At 36.3% G+C, this 14,382-nt stretch overlaps 1 protein-coding gene across 3 annotated transcripts in view; it reads left to right on the top strand.

Moving 5' to 3' along the window:
* The window catches only part of LOC135216375 (N-acetylneuraminate 9-O-acetyltransferase-like), a 363,601-nt gene that overhangs the window by 122,778 nt on the left and 226,441 nt on the right, over positions 1-14,382 (top strand). For all 3 annotated transcript variants that reach the window (XM_064251636.1, XM_064251639.1, XM_064251637.1), the window contains one exon: positions 12,067-12,201. In XM_064251636.1, coding sequence (XP_064107706.1) covers positions 12,067-12,201 — 135 coding nt within the window. The remainder of the gene's footprint in view (positions 1-12,066; positions 12,202-14,382) is intronic.

Below are 14,382 nucleotides of genomic sequence, written 5' to 3'. Positions count from 1 at the left end.
TTCTTTCCTATGCCGCAAACTACGACGTGGATCTGGTGTAGGCAAGATTGATTTGCTAATAACCTCAGCAGTAGAATTATCTTGTGACCTCTCCACATCCTTTGGTTTACTGGGAGTATTAGTTGCATCAAGGCTTGTTCCATGTATATACGGGATATGCCTATGTATAGAAAAGCGTCCCGTTGGAGGTTATACCCTGCGATGTTATACGCAAGTATCTGTTGGTCTACTTCCCATTCTCGTCGGAGTGACATCGATGCAGAGAGAGTTTCTAAGTTCCATTAGTATCTTCTTTGAATATAGAGGTGAAGACTCAAACTCTGAGTTGTCAAACTTAACGTATATTTGGAAACTACATCTCTGGAGTAGAGGAAGAAGTGATTTCAGAGAACTGGTCTTGATGAAGGGAAGTAGAGATCTAAGTTACAAAGTCTTTTACAAAGATAGTAGAACAAAGCTTATCTCAGCATACATAACATACAGACAGACGAACATGTGACTAGGAAGTCACGTGTTGTCTCTGCGGGTGATAGGTCACCATCTTCTCAGAGGAAGGCACTGTGACCTGTTTTACAAGACAATGCTTTTGATTACACAAGCAAATGCAAACCAGGGCGTCGCAAACATAATGCGGCAGCGTCTAGCTTGAGTCCTGTTTATTAGCTCATATCACACTCCTTGTCTCGCCAGTGACCCCTTGGGTCATGGGCTTATTTACATATATGGAAAAGTCATATATATGGAAAATATATGACTTTTAATGTGATTATTACATATATTGGTTGAAAAGGTCGATGTGGTCTCAGGAACTTTCGGTTTCTCCACAAAATGCGCCCACTGCCCATCTTTATAAAATAATCTCACCTGGATCCAATGCCGACAACAACACCTGGGCGATTCCAAAGTCCTGTGGTGTGATCTTGAACATCAACATAACTACCCATTTTCAAATGAGAAAGGGGTCTAGCAGTGCTGTCGTATCATTGCTTCTCCTGACTTCGCAAATACTCTGCTTTAACATCACATTCCTCTGCTTTCTTTTGCCACTTTTTGGCAAGTGAGCGACGATGTGTTGGAATAAAAGACCTGAGGGGATGACCAAATAAAACTTGAGCTGGTGATCTGCCATCAGCACGAGGTGTAATCCTAAGCTCCAACATTCCACGGGCAAATTCATCTGCATCCAGGTTCCCATTCTTAGCAGTTGTTATAATCAGCTTCTTGATAATTTTCACTGATGCTTCTGCATGTCCATTTGCCTTCGGATTATATGGCAAAGTAATGCGATGTTCTACTCCCCAGTGAGATAAAAAACGTCTCAAAGCTGATGAAGCAAACTGTGGTCTTCCATCAGTTTTCAACAAAACAGGAACACAAGTATCTGAAAATATAGCCCTCAGTGACCGTATTAGATTGGCTGCAGAAGCTATACCCTGACACGAAGTTACACAAGGCCATCCAGACAACTTGTCAATATAAACAAGATAAGCACGACCCATGACATGAAAATAATCCGTAGATACGGATTCAAAACTCTACTTGGTAGATCTTCTTCTTGCCATAGAGATTCATTCCTTTGATTTGGTAAAAGAGGACGGCATTTGATACAAGAAACCATGTTCTCAATATCTCTGTCAATTTTATGCCAGTAAACAGTCTGTCGCGCTCTCCTTTTTTGTGCGGTCTATTCCCTGATGACCATCATGAAGACATTCAAGAGTTTCCTGTCGAAGACTCTTGGGTATAAGAAGTCTTGCTCCATAAACAATTAGGTCATCATCTACAGCAAGCATATCATGTATATTCCAGAAAGGCCTGAGTTCTACTTCCAAATTATGGCAGTGTTCAGGAAAACTTTTCATTCTAATTTCCTGAGGTGAATTGTATTCTGCATCCTGTTCAGCAGCAACACGTACCTTTTCCAACGTTTTGTCCTTTAGAGGTGTCAGAAGTACACCATCTTCATGTGTGTCAAGGGCATTCACAATTGCAACATGCAAGGGATCAGTGGATCCATCCTCATTCAAACTATTTTGTTCCGTAGGATCCTGAACTGGTGCATGCAATAAAGCATCTGGAATACAATGAATACTTCCCGAATAATTCCCTTCTGCCAGTGGTCAGTAAAACTGAAATTACTTAGCTTCTCTCTCATGCGTTGAAGTCTTGGGTTTTCAATTTCACCAAGTGACTTACTGTTAAGAATTGGTATCAATGGTCTGTGATCTACCACAACATCAAAATAAGGTAATCCAGCCAAGTAAGTATGACATTTCTTTATTGAACATAATACAGCTGTCATTTCCAGCTCTATCACAGAACATCTTGTTTCAACATCTGAAAGAATCTTGAGCCACATTGCATTAGTTTCCAGTCCGTTCCATGCTTTTGAAGTAAAGCAAATCCCGGACCATGCAGTCGCAATGCATCTGTCTGCAACATGGTTAGCAAAGTTGCATCAAAATGTGCAAGTACAGGGGGTGCAGTAAGTGCTTCCTTGACTCTCCTAAAAGACAAATCATGTTGTGTTGTCCAACATCATTCATTACGCTGCCTCAGTAAATCTCTGAGTGGTTGTGCTTCATGTGCAATTACTGAAGAAAAACTTCCAAGCTAATTAACAAGTCCCATAAAAGATCGAAGATCTGTTATATTCTGTGGTACGGGAAAGTCTGCAGTAGCCAAAACTTTGCGAGAATCAACTGTGTAGCCATGGCTCGAGATTTTATACCCACAAAAATAAACAACGTAGCCAATAGTTTAGAGAGAAATTGCCAGTTCCTCTATGCAGGTAAATTCTATCATCATTTTTATCGTCTTTCATATTTCAACAATTTTGAAGGAAGGAATTCATTCTGTTCTTCATAAAACATGTGAAATTCTTAGACTATTAAAAACTACATATTATATTCAAAGCACATGCACTTACAGACAAAATACAGATAAAACCTGATTGACTGGCTGGTTGCCATGGTGATCTGTTAGTTAATGACAGTCCTCTACTTCTGTTCATTTTATAGACATTTAAATCACACAATATGACTGCAAACTGTTGACGACATTAGTAACAATACATACAGAACAACCCTCTCCAAGATTGTTGTGATGAAACATATTTTATAGTCTTACTTTTCTTTAAAATTCACAAATTTAATTAAAATTATTTTTATCATGTATATATTTTCGTTTTACGGAATGTTTTTGCTTAAAATGTGTTAGTGAACATATGGTCATAATTGTCCCACTATTTTGTTATTAATGATGTTATTGACCTCAATCATTCAACAGTATACTATATAAATAATAAACTATAATGATAAATAACTATAATAAAAAAAAAAATTTTTTTTGCTACAGTAGTGATGTTTGATTAACAAGTTATGCTTTAATGTGTCTCCTAGGCATCTACATATGAGGTTGAATTCTATGATTTTTATAATGTTTATTCTTCATTTCTCATCTTTTTCTATGGGGTTTAATTAAAATATTTCTATTCATACTCTGTATAGAAATAACAAAATAAAATACATATATTTATAGCCATCAATAGGTACGTGTATATACATATATGTATATAGGTATATCCAAATAAATAGGACTATCAGCTAACACGGACACCCTGGCCTCCCTATTAGGCTGTCTTAACAAGGGTCCACTGTATATACGTATATATGTATGTATACACACACACACACATAGAAGTCCCTCAATTACCCAGTTTCACCGTATCAGCTTCACAATATACAATTCATAAAAATGAAGAAAGCCATGCTTGGTTGGCTGGCAATGCAGTGCAAGTGGAAGGAAGCATTCTTAATACTGCTTAAAGGCATAAGCAGGCTGTGAAAGGATTATTGTGGGAGTTTTAAACCAGGGTAAGAGTTATGGGTGCGGAGAGGTACATGGGCATTGGACCCCTAGAGAGCTTTTGTGGATGTTGTTTGCATAAAAGTACTACATCACTTGATGCATCATCACATGTCCACCATGTGTATCACTTTTAATTGGCAGAGACAGATACATCATCCATAGGAGAAAATGCATGTCATTATTTCTCTTCAATGGCCAGTAGAAACATGTGTATTGATATCATAAGAATTTCCTTATCTAATTGTCTACATTCGAACAATTTCTCGGTACATTGCAGCAAAGTTGCTTTACTCCTTTTTTTAGTTGAACTTCACTCCTTACTGTTCATGCTTAGAATAGTTGATGTGTGCTCATTTGCCACAAAGCTGTCCCCTCAACAGGTGGTTTTTATTGTGGTGCTCACAGTGTTGCTTCAGGTATTACTTTGTGTGGTGCTATGCCTGTTGTGTATGACCCCACAACTTCCTAAGAGATCCAGGAAGATGCAAAATCCTCAAAAAAGCTGGAAATCGTTGAGAGCATCGAAGCTGGTTGGTCTGGGGCACGTATCGTGGAGGAGTATGGCATCGCCCAGTTTGCCTTGCATGATATCAAGAGTGCTAAGACCAAGCTTAAGAAGTTCACTACAGACTAGGAAGATGTCAAGGAGTTGGGTCTGTATGGCATTGGTGAAACTCATCATAAGGAAGGTGAACAGTTGACCTTGATCTGGTTTTTTCAGGAAAGGGCTGCTGGTGTGCACATACATGGAACTGGGATGAAGTTTGCTGCAATGTTGTTTGCAAGTCTGCTTAGGTTTACTGACTAAATCATCTGAAGGGTGGATGTCTTGTTTCCAGATTCAAAATGGGGTTTCCAGGAACTAGATTTATGTTGAATCTTTAGATGCTTTTGAAGAGGAATAGAGAATTTCAGCAGACAGTGAAAGAGTATGATAAAGGAAGGGCTTCTTTCACATCAAATCTATAACACTTTACCCACTAACATTGGCTGATGATAAGGAAAAAGTGGACCTACTTGAAGGCTTTGTAAGCTATGCATGTCTGCTTTATTTGCAAATGCTAGTTGGCATCATTGCAAACCAGTTGTGGTTTGACAGTAATCTACCAGTGATTTTATTTCTGGCAAAGGCTTGGTTCTCCAGGATCATTTCTAGTTGCTTCTGTAAAAACTTTTGTATGGAGGTTATAAGTCATCAGACACAAGGACTTTTGGATTGCTAGACATTGGGTGAAGTCTGTTGCATCTTACCACAACCCAGTTGGTTGGTGGCAAAGGTAGTATTAGGGTCATAGTTTTGTCAACTGATATGACTGCACTCATTCAACTAATGGACCAAGATGTTATGGTTGCAACAATATAACTATACCGGAGGAGGTACCTGGAGGATGGTTATGGTGATGTTGGAGAAGAAGGATACATAAGGGGAATGAAATATAGTCTTTGAAAGTGTTCACTGAAATCTACCATCTACAACTTCACAGATGCTTGGAAGGAAGTCTCTGTACAGACCTTGGATCATACGTGAAACGGTATCCTTCATGGGGAAGAGAGCATGATTGACTAACAAGGCTATGACATTGATGACTTATGTGCCTAAGTGAGGTGATGTCATTCCTGAGGATGGGACACAGGAGTGGCTGGATGGTGGCAGTGACAATCTTGTTTTCAATTTTTGTATAACATTCAGCTAGCAGCTGCAGTTGTTGCTGGTAAGGAGGAAGAAGAAGCCCCCGTGAAGACTGACAACAAAGACAAGGTTGCATCACAACCAGAACCTTAGTATAAACATATGAGAATGGTCTTTGACTTATTTATCAAAATTATTGAGAATTCAAGCATCAGCTGTAATGTCTTCCCAGGTCTTTGGAGTTTGCTGAAGGTGTTTGAGAAAGGCAGTGGAATGTGTTTCTGAAGCATCTAAGTGAGACCACAAGAGGTCCATCCTCATCCTGAAGTATATACCAAATGAGCAAATGATAAGGGTATACCAATGGAAAGCCATGGATCCATAGACCATTCACAAATTCTACATCCCAAAGAAACAAATCTAACAGGAAAAGCAATCTAAAAACTTTAAACATAAATAATGTCAATCTTACAGTTTAATGTTAAGGGGGCCGGCCGGAACCCCTATATATGGAGGTATAGGGCGAAAAATGCAAAGTCATGAAAAAATTCATGGAGCTTCATATGGCAATTGAGAATACGCATACGTATATTTCGTCAAAATTCCTCTTACTTTCGTAGTTACAGGGTAATTAGTTAACGTAACTCAATAAGCCTAAAACATTGATCCGTACAAGAAAATGCAATATTTCCTCTATTATCGTAAATTTTGATAATTATTGTCAAAGAAATTGGGAGAAATGGCATTTGTAGACATTCCCAGAGTCGAGAAGGAGACCAGGCTCAGCTACCAAGTCCAGTCCTGATTTAGTGCGATCACAGACTTCGAGTAGTCTACACGTTCCATTTCACCTCTGACATACGCCTGCTTTTACGTATGTTTATGTATGTTTCAGCAAGAATTTCATCATGCCAATGAGGAAAAGACAAGGAAAACATCTCGCTATCATACAGACGAAGAAAAATAATCGCCTCAAGTAATTATTACAGAATATCAATATATATGCGTAGTTAGTGAAAAGAGGGGAGGGTTTGCTTAGTAACGCCCCGTCTTGCTTGACAGCACACGTCACACACTGTGCACCAAGGCTACGAAATCTTTTGAACAAAGAGATCTTCATTTATGATAAATAACAAAGTTTTGGTTTTTTGGTTTTTAAAACCCAAATTTCCATGGAATATGAAATTCATAATAATCATGATTTATTAAATTGTCTTTGTAAAAAAAGAGTACGCCTTCGAGTTTCACCTCTTGACATTCTCTTGCATTTACGTTTTTTGTTTATATTTGTTTCGGGCAAGAATTTTATCATGCCAAAGAGGAAAATACAAGGAAAACATCTCGCTAACATACAGAAGAAGAAAATTCGCTGTAATAAGCCGAGTTAGTGAAGGGGAGAGAGAGAATTGCGTAGGAAGGAGTGCCCCATCTTGCCTCAAGCAGTGCCCCAGGCTGCGATATATGAGCAAAGGGATCATATGATTAATTTATGATTTAATTATATAAAAAGTGGATAGTTGGTTTAATATCACAAAAAAGAAATATACATTCATAATAATCATTATTTATTAACATTGTCTTTATAGAAATACGAAGGAAAACTTTGAACGCCCGTATCTCAAAACTATACTTATTGACCTTCAAAATATTATCTTCTCACTTAGTTTTAAAGCTATACATGGAATTTGGTATATAACTCAGAACGACCTTATAGAACAATCAAATAGAGCCCTTTTTTCCAATTTTTGTTTCGTTATTTTTTTTATAAATTTTTTTCTCCTGATTTAAAGGGTTTATTTTTTTACCATATTGAAAAATTCATATCTTGCAAAAAAAAATGACTTTTAGAAAAAAAAACTCTCCATTCGATTGAGGTCTACAGCAGGTCTTATATATGATAGTAATCCCAGGTCTTAATATTATAAATATCAAGGGAGGAGATAGAATTTGAAAAAAATGGTTATTTTCGGGATAAATCGCCCTGGCGTCAAAAAACCGAAGGTCAGAGGCGAAAATCATATGCGGTTTGGAGATGTCCCAAGTCACCTTATTAAGTGGTATGAATATCAAAGTCCTGTCCTTAAAAAAGGGCATTAGCCGGCCGGCCCCCTTAATCTTACAGTGGAACTGTTGAAGTATAATATTAAGTGCTGAACAAATCAAAACATGGATCAGGGATTCAAAGGCAAGGATAATGTCTTCAAGAAACCAAAATTGGGGACAAATTATATAACCCTGGTTTAAATTATAATTTCTACAGATCTAACAATCAGAAGTGCTTAAGGAGACACAGCTTTTATTATCCATAAATCTGTAAAATGCAGCATCACCAACATGACACAATACTTCAGGTTTGTGCTGTACAAATTTCTATTGATAAAAAGATAACTCTGATCATTCTTTATGTCTGCAGCCGTGATTGGATGCTCACCTATATAATGTCTTGTAACAACAGGCAGTTAGATGTATCTGACCCTCAACAACTAATTGACCAGCTGCCATCCTCATTCATATTAATGCCTGATTTTAATGCAAAACAATAAATTTGGGGAAGTAATGTATGTGATAGTTGAGCAGCTACTTGGCAGAAACAGTATAGTTTTATTGAACAATGGATAAAAAACAAGGTATGATGTATACCATAATTACTCTTCTGCCATAGATTTAACAATATGTTCCTCAACTCTTGCACTATAATACCAGTGGTCAGTAAGTAAGGACTACTTATATGGCAGTGACCATTGGCTCATACATGAAATATATTCATAATACCATCCCCATGCCTCCCAAAATGGAAAATTGATGAAGCAGATTGGAGTTCGTATGAAAGATTAACAAACATTGAAAAGAATTCCAACGACTTCCCTTCTCCAATTCAAGCTTATCAGCACTACTGCAGTAGCACTAGATAGTTTGGAGAAATATATACCTAGAACTGTAGGTTTGCCATGGTGTCCAGCTGTTCCTTGATGTAATAAGTGTGCAACTGCTAGGAATGTCACCAGAACATACTTTTGTAGATATTTAAGGTCACCCTGCCAGGCAAACAAAATAGTGTAAGCCAGAGTTTGTGCAAAGCAGAAAAAACCGTAAAAAAGGCTAGGAGACTGTCATGGATAAAGTACATCATGGAGGTTTCAGCAAAAACTGCATCTAGCCAAATTTGGAATATGGTCAGGAAATTTCAAGGCAAAAGTACTCCAGTCTCACTGCCTATGCTAAAGGTAGAGAATGGATATATATCTGATCCTAAAGAAGTGGCAGAGATGTTTTGTAAGCACTTTGCAAAAGTATGTAGTGGAAGCACAGTACTCTTGTGAATTTCAGCAAATACGATATTCTACATCAATAGTTCCACCTCAATCCAATAATACAGAGGCTTTCAATATACCTTTCACCCTGGATGAGAAACTGAATACTGTAGCCAATTCGTCATCAGCGTCTCCAGGAGAGGATGATATTAGGTAGGAAATGTTAAAGCACCTTCCAGAGACCAGTAGAGACTACCTTTCGGATACCCTTAATGATCTATGGAAACTTCATACCTTTCCGAAGTGTTTGAATATGTTAGGTGTAGCCCCAGTTTTAAGCCAGGTAAGAACCCAGAACTAACTCAAAGTTACAGGCCTATAGTTGTTACAAGCTGTGTTTGTAAGTTTTTTGAATGATCTTTTATCCAATAGGCAATAGGAAAGAATAGAAGTACTATAGACCCACTACTAATGTTATCAGATCCAAAATGCTTTTACCATCCTGAATCAAGTCGTTGGAATCTTGTTTGATATGGAGGGATGGTATTCTGAAGCAGTTGTCTTCTTGGGGTATTGAAGACAATATGTATTACAAGTACTACCCAACTTAGAACCTGCTCGACATATGACTACTCGCACTTAAAACTGCACTTCTGGCAGCGGGGCTGGGCGGGCTGATGCATAGGAGTACATGCTGTATAACAGTTGACCACTGAATTATTCAGCAATGTGCCATCTCATCACTCATGCAGCATCATTTTGAGTTACCCTGTTCTTTCAGCAGCATCATTCAGTATTAACTGTACTGTGGACTAAATTGCAAACGGACTTCTGACATCCATGCAGGAACCTAACCCTTTTTGTAACTGTATGCTTGTACATACTATACATTACATAAATGAATAAAATATATCAGTTAAAGTACATTATGATAAAAAGATTGAAATAATTATTGTACATTACATTACAGTACTATGTACATACTTTATATAGCAGAGGTTTGATATTATGCCCTATCCAGTATGTTGGCCGCTTTCTAAGGTTCAACTTACGTCTATTTTGCCCTACAACCGGTTGGTCAGAAACAAGCTGAGTTGTAAGTAGGATGGTACTTGTATTTCTTTAAGGATTTTCTATCAGATTGCTACTTTAAGGTTTGCATTGGATCTGCATTTTCCTCTTCCTATATAGAAGAAGAAAGTGTCCCTCAAGGTAGCCTGCTCAGTGTTACCTTATTTGTGATAGCAATCAATAGTCTGATGGATCATCTACCAGTTGGGGTCCAAGGATTGTTATTTTTAGATAACGATCTGCTGCTGCAGAAGCTTGCAGGAAGGTTCAGACTGCAATGAACGAAGCTTCAAAGTGGGCAGGTGCTATGGAATTGAAGTTTCTACCTCGTATAACTAAAGCCATCAGATGCAAACTATCTAGGAAAAGAAAGGAGTTACCAACCCTCTTCTTAAAGGACAATATCTTACTACATGAAGATGAAATTAAGTCTCTTGGTGTGATATTTGATGAGAAACTTACCTTTGGTCTTAATATAAATGACTTCACCAACTTAGTTCAACAGGCACTGAATATATTGAAGGAAATATCACATTTTGTTTGAGGTGGGGACTGAAAAACTCGGCTTATGTTTTATTTATCTAATATGGTTAAGCAAGATGGATTATGCCTGTCAAATTTATGGATCTTCCTGTAAAACTAACTTAGAAAAATTAGATGTTGTACATAACTTGGCACTATGGATATGCACAGGGGTGTACTATATACAGTACTTCCCCTGTAGCTAGTACACATATATGTAGACTCGGGCGTATCCATCCCCTCCTTCAACCCGCAGGGAAGAACTAATCTCAAAGTGCATATCCAAATTCCTAACCTCTTAACAGCAATCCAAATTATAAGTATGTGGCAGCCCCATTAGATCAGGCAGCAAATAGACCTTGACCACCGAAACCTCTGGAGGTAAGGCTTGAAAGAGAAAGTAGAGATGCTGGCATATTGACAACACCAATAGCACAGGGTGCATACCCTAAATCCCCATCAAGATGCAAATCACCTATTGAAATATACCATTTGTGGGAGGGAAGAAACATATTTCCAATAAAGTAATTAGAAGGGAATTTCTTCAACATTTCCTTCAACACAGATGGCAGATTATATATAATTATGTCTTTAAGTCAGAGGATGGAGTTGGTAGTGGGTAGTAGGAAATTTTATAATCAGTAAGAGATTACCCCTGTCCTGCTCCAGTGAGCTTTTGTTGAGTACCTGCTCATGTGGGTATACGAGTAGATGGGAATGAGAGAGCCAATAAGGCAGCTAAAGAATTTATGAAATTACATAATCAAGCACTCATAAACCTCCTATACTCTGATTTAAAGTACACAATCCTCTCTTTTTTCCTACCTGTAACATTTGAATGTTACTTGCCCAAATATTACAATTTTATCATAAAATTGTCTTGATTTTATTTTTTGATTTACCTTCAACTGTAAACAAGACATTTCATAATCAGTTTGCATAAAACAAATTTTAGCTCTTCCAGTGAGAGTGGTTGAGGTTCTTTGCCAATACTGTTAAGCTAAAACTGAATTATTTAAAGCAACGAAGTTGTTGAATTCGTAAGCAACTGCTTCATTTCGGTGTGAAACAAGCCTTCTTATTAGGATTTTTTTTTATTCATCATGAGTAATGGTAGTTGAGTAACTGTAATATCTGTCTGAGGCTTCAATAAAAACAGTTTAGATTAAAGTATTAGAATTTGTTTATACTATAGTTTAAAATGTTAGGATGAGCACGATTTTTGCATTGTAAGTTAATGATCATTAAAAGCCTTATGTGCTGCTCTTTAATTCAATGTCTAATGCAGAATCAGGATATTTTAATTCCGTGCTTGAACTGATTTCTTTGTGCTTTTGTCTAAGATTCAAGGTGAGTGTCATAACTTCCTGGAACCTTGGGCCCATGTGGTTCAATGCACTTTGTTTGTCCCCTGCCAACCAACTTTAGATATTTTGACATAAGAGTAGAATGTTTCAGATTTGTGAAGACCACAAATTCTGGCTATATAGTTAACCAATATGTGCTGAAAAAAGTTTCATGAAAAATTCATTGTTCAAATTTTTTTCATGCATTCAGAGATCTTTCACAGCAGTGGAACAGTCCCATGCAGATTTATGGTATTTGTACTGTATGATATTCACTGAAAGTCTTAAGTGTACATCATGACTATAGTTTGGTTTACCATTAATTTTGATGTGCCTTTGTCAGCATGAACTCCTTTTGTGATTTCTTTTATTTCAGGCCTTACATCAGATTGGCAATAAGACACGAGTACTATGGATGCTGCAGGATCCTGTTGTTCCTGAGAGGCTTAAACCTGAAAGAGCTGCAATCACAAATGACCAGCTTGATTTGTACAATATGGCTGCTATGGAAGTGAGTTTTTTTATATAATCCTTTGTAGTCTGCAATGTTAGTTAAACCTATTCGCAATATTTGTTTGATATGTAATTTTCTTGAAGAGAGTACTCGTTTTAGTGGTTTTTGGTAGTGACTTTGAATATACAATTGAAAGGGAAATAAGTCATATATATATATATATATATATATATATATATATATATATAAATTCTTCTGTTAAAACAGGATACGTTCTCAATTATAAAAGGCCCTATTAAAATACTGGTTTAAAAAATAACGACTAATTTCGGTGTACTGACTCCTACCCTTATCAAGTAGTGAATAACAGGAAAAGTTACATTTACGAAACACACATTTCGCAAAAGTAACTTCTCTCATTCTTCTTCTCTCATATATATAATATATATATATATATATATATATATATATATATATATATATATATATATATATGAGAGAAAGAAGTTACTTTTGCGAAATGTGTGTTTTTGTAAATGTAACTTTTCCTGTTTATTCACTGCTTGATAAGGGTAGGAGTCAGTACACCGAAATATATCGTTATATTTCCAGTATTTTAATGGGCCTTTTATAATTTAGACGTATCCTGTTTTAACAGAAGAATTTATATATGTATATATATATATTATATATATATATATATATATATATATATATATTATATATATATATATGACTTATTTCCCTTTCAATTGTATATTCCAAGTCACTACTAAAAACCACTAAAACGAGTACTCTTCAAGAAAATTACATATCAAACAGTATATTATATATATATATATATATATATATATACTATATATATATATATATATATATATATATATATATATATATATATATATATATATATATCTATATATATATATATATATAATATATATATATAAAAACTTGATCACGAAGTATATAAAACGTGATGCTATGTATAAATAAAGGTGATGCCACGGAGGAAAATTGAAAGGCGAGAAGGCCAAGAACTTTCGGTCTAACACGACCCTTTAGACTGAAACTTGACATTCTCGCCTTTCAATTTTCCTCCGTGGCATCACCTTTTATTTATTATATATATATATATATATACTATATATATATATATATATATATATATATATATATATATATATATTGTCCACTTGTTGTAAGGGTCTGGATACACTTGTGTGTTAGAGTGTCGTACACAGCCCACGGTGGGTAATTGAATGGTTTGCAAACGCAAACAGCAGTGTGTCTGGAAATGTATAACATCTCTCTCTCTCTCTCTCGTAGTAGCCATCTTGCTTGGTGAGACGTTCCCGCGCGCAGTCTGATTAATCAACAGATATCACAAGTTTAACTTACGACTAGAATTTGAGAAATATCTAGAAGTGTTCGTGAACTATCGGTGATATGATTAGTGTGAAAATAGTAGGATAAAGCATCTACAAGTTAGTTTTTATCAAGTGAAATACTGTAAATCAGAACATGATGGCAGTAAGTTCCAACTGTGGCAAAAAATGGTGAAATTTAGCTTGTTGGGCAGATTCGCAATACGATGTGGTAGCAGGAAGGGAACTGGCATTTCTCATCTATGAGATCAGCAACAGTCCTAACCAAAAAGATACAAAAGCATTCATAGATATATTAGAAGGATATAATCCTTCAAACTGGAATAAATCAACAGAAAACATCTTGAAAATAATTGAAGAAGTTCCAAATAAAATCCAAGTGGTCAAGAGACTCATAAAGAAATATACATAAACCACATATTCCGACAAAGAAAATGATAAGGTGAACATTGTTGAATATCCTAATTGATGCATTAGGAAAAGAATTCCAAAAGCATGCAAACTGTGTAAGGTGTGGTATAGCATAGTTAATCCACAAACCTGATCAGAAAATGTTCTGCATGCAACATTTCAGACCCATCCACATGTGCTGAGGTAATGCAAGATATGGGAAAAGATACCAGAATATTTTGCTCAACATGTCTATCATGGATAGACAATGTTATTAAATCAAGATTGAATGTACAAATAGTTGAGGATGAAGAAGAAGAGGAAGAAGCATACTTACGAAGAAATAAATTACAAAGAAATAAATTACGATATGACACACAAAAGAAAATCCCGAAGAGGCTCTACCCAGATCTACACAATGACGGGAAAGAGGAGAAAAAATAGACAAAAAAGACAAAGT

This window comes from Macrobrachium nipponense, chromosome 6 (assembly GCF_015104395.2).
Source record: "Macrobrachium nipponense isolate FS-2020 chromosome 6, ASM1510439v2, whole genome shotgun sequence".
NCBI lineage: Eukaryota > Metazoa > Arthropoda > Malacostraca > Decapoda > Palaemonidae > Macrobrachium > Macrobrachium nipponense.
This window is presented reverse-complemented; position numbering and strand designations above follow the sequence as displayed.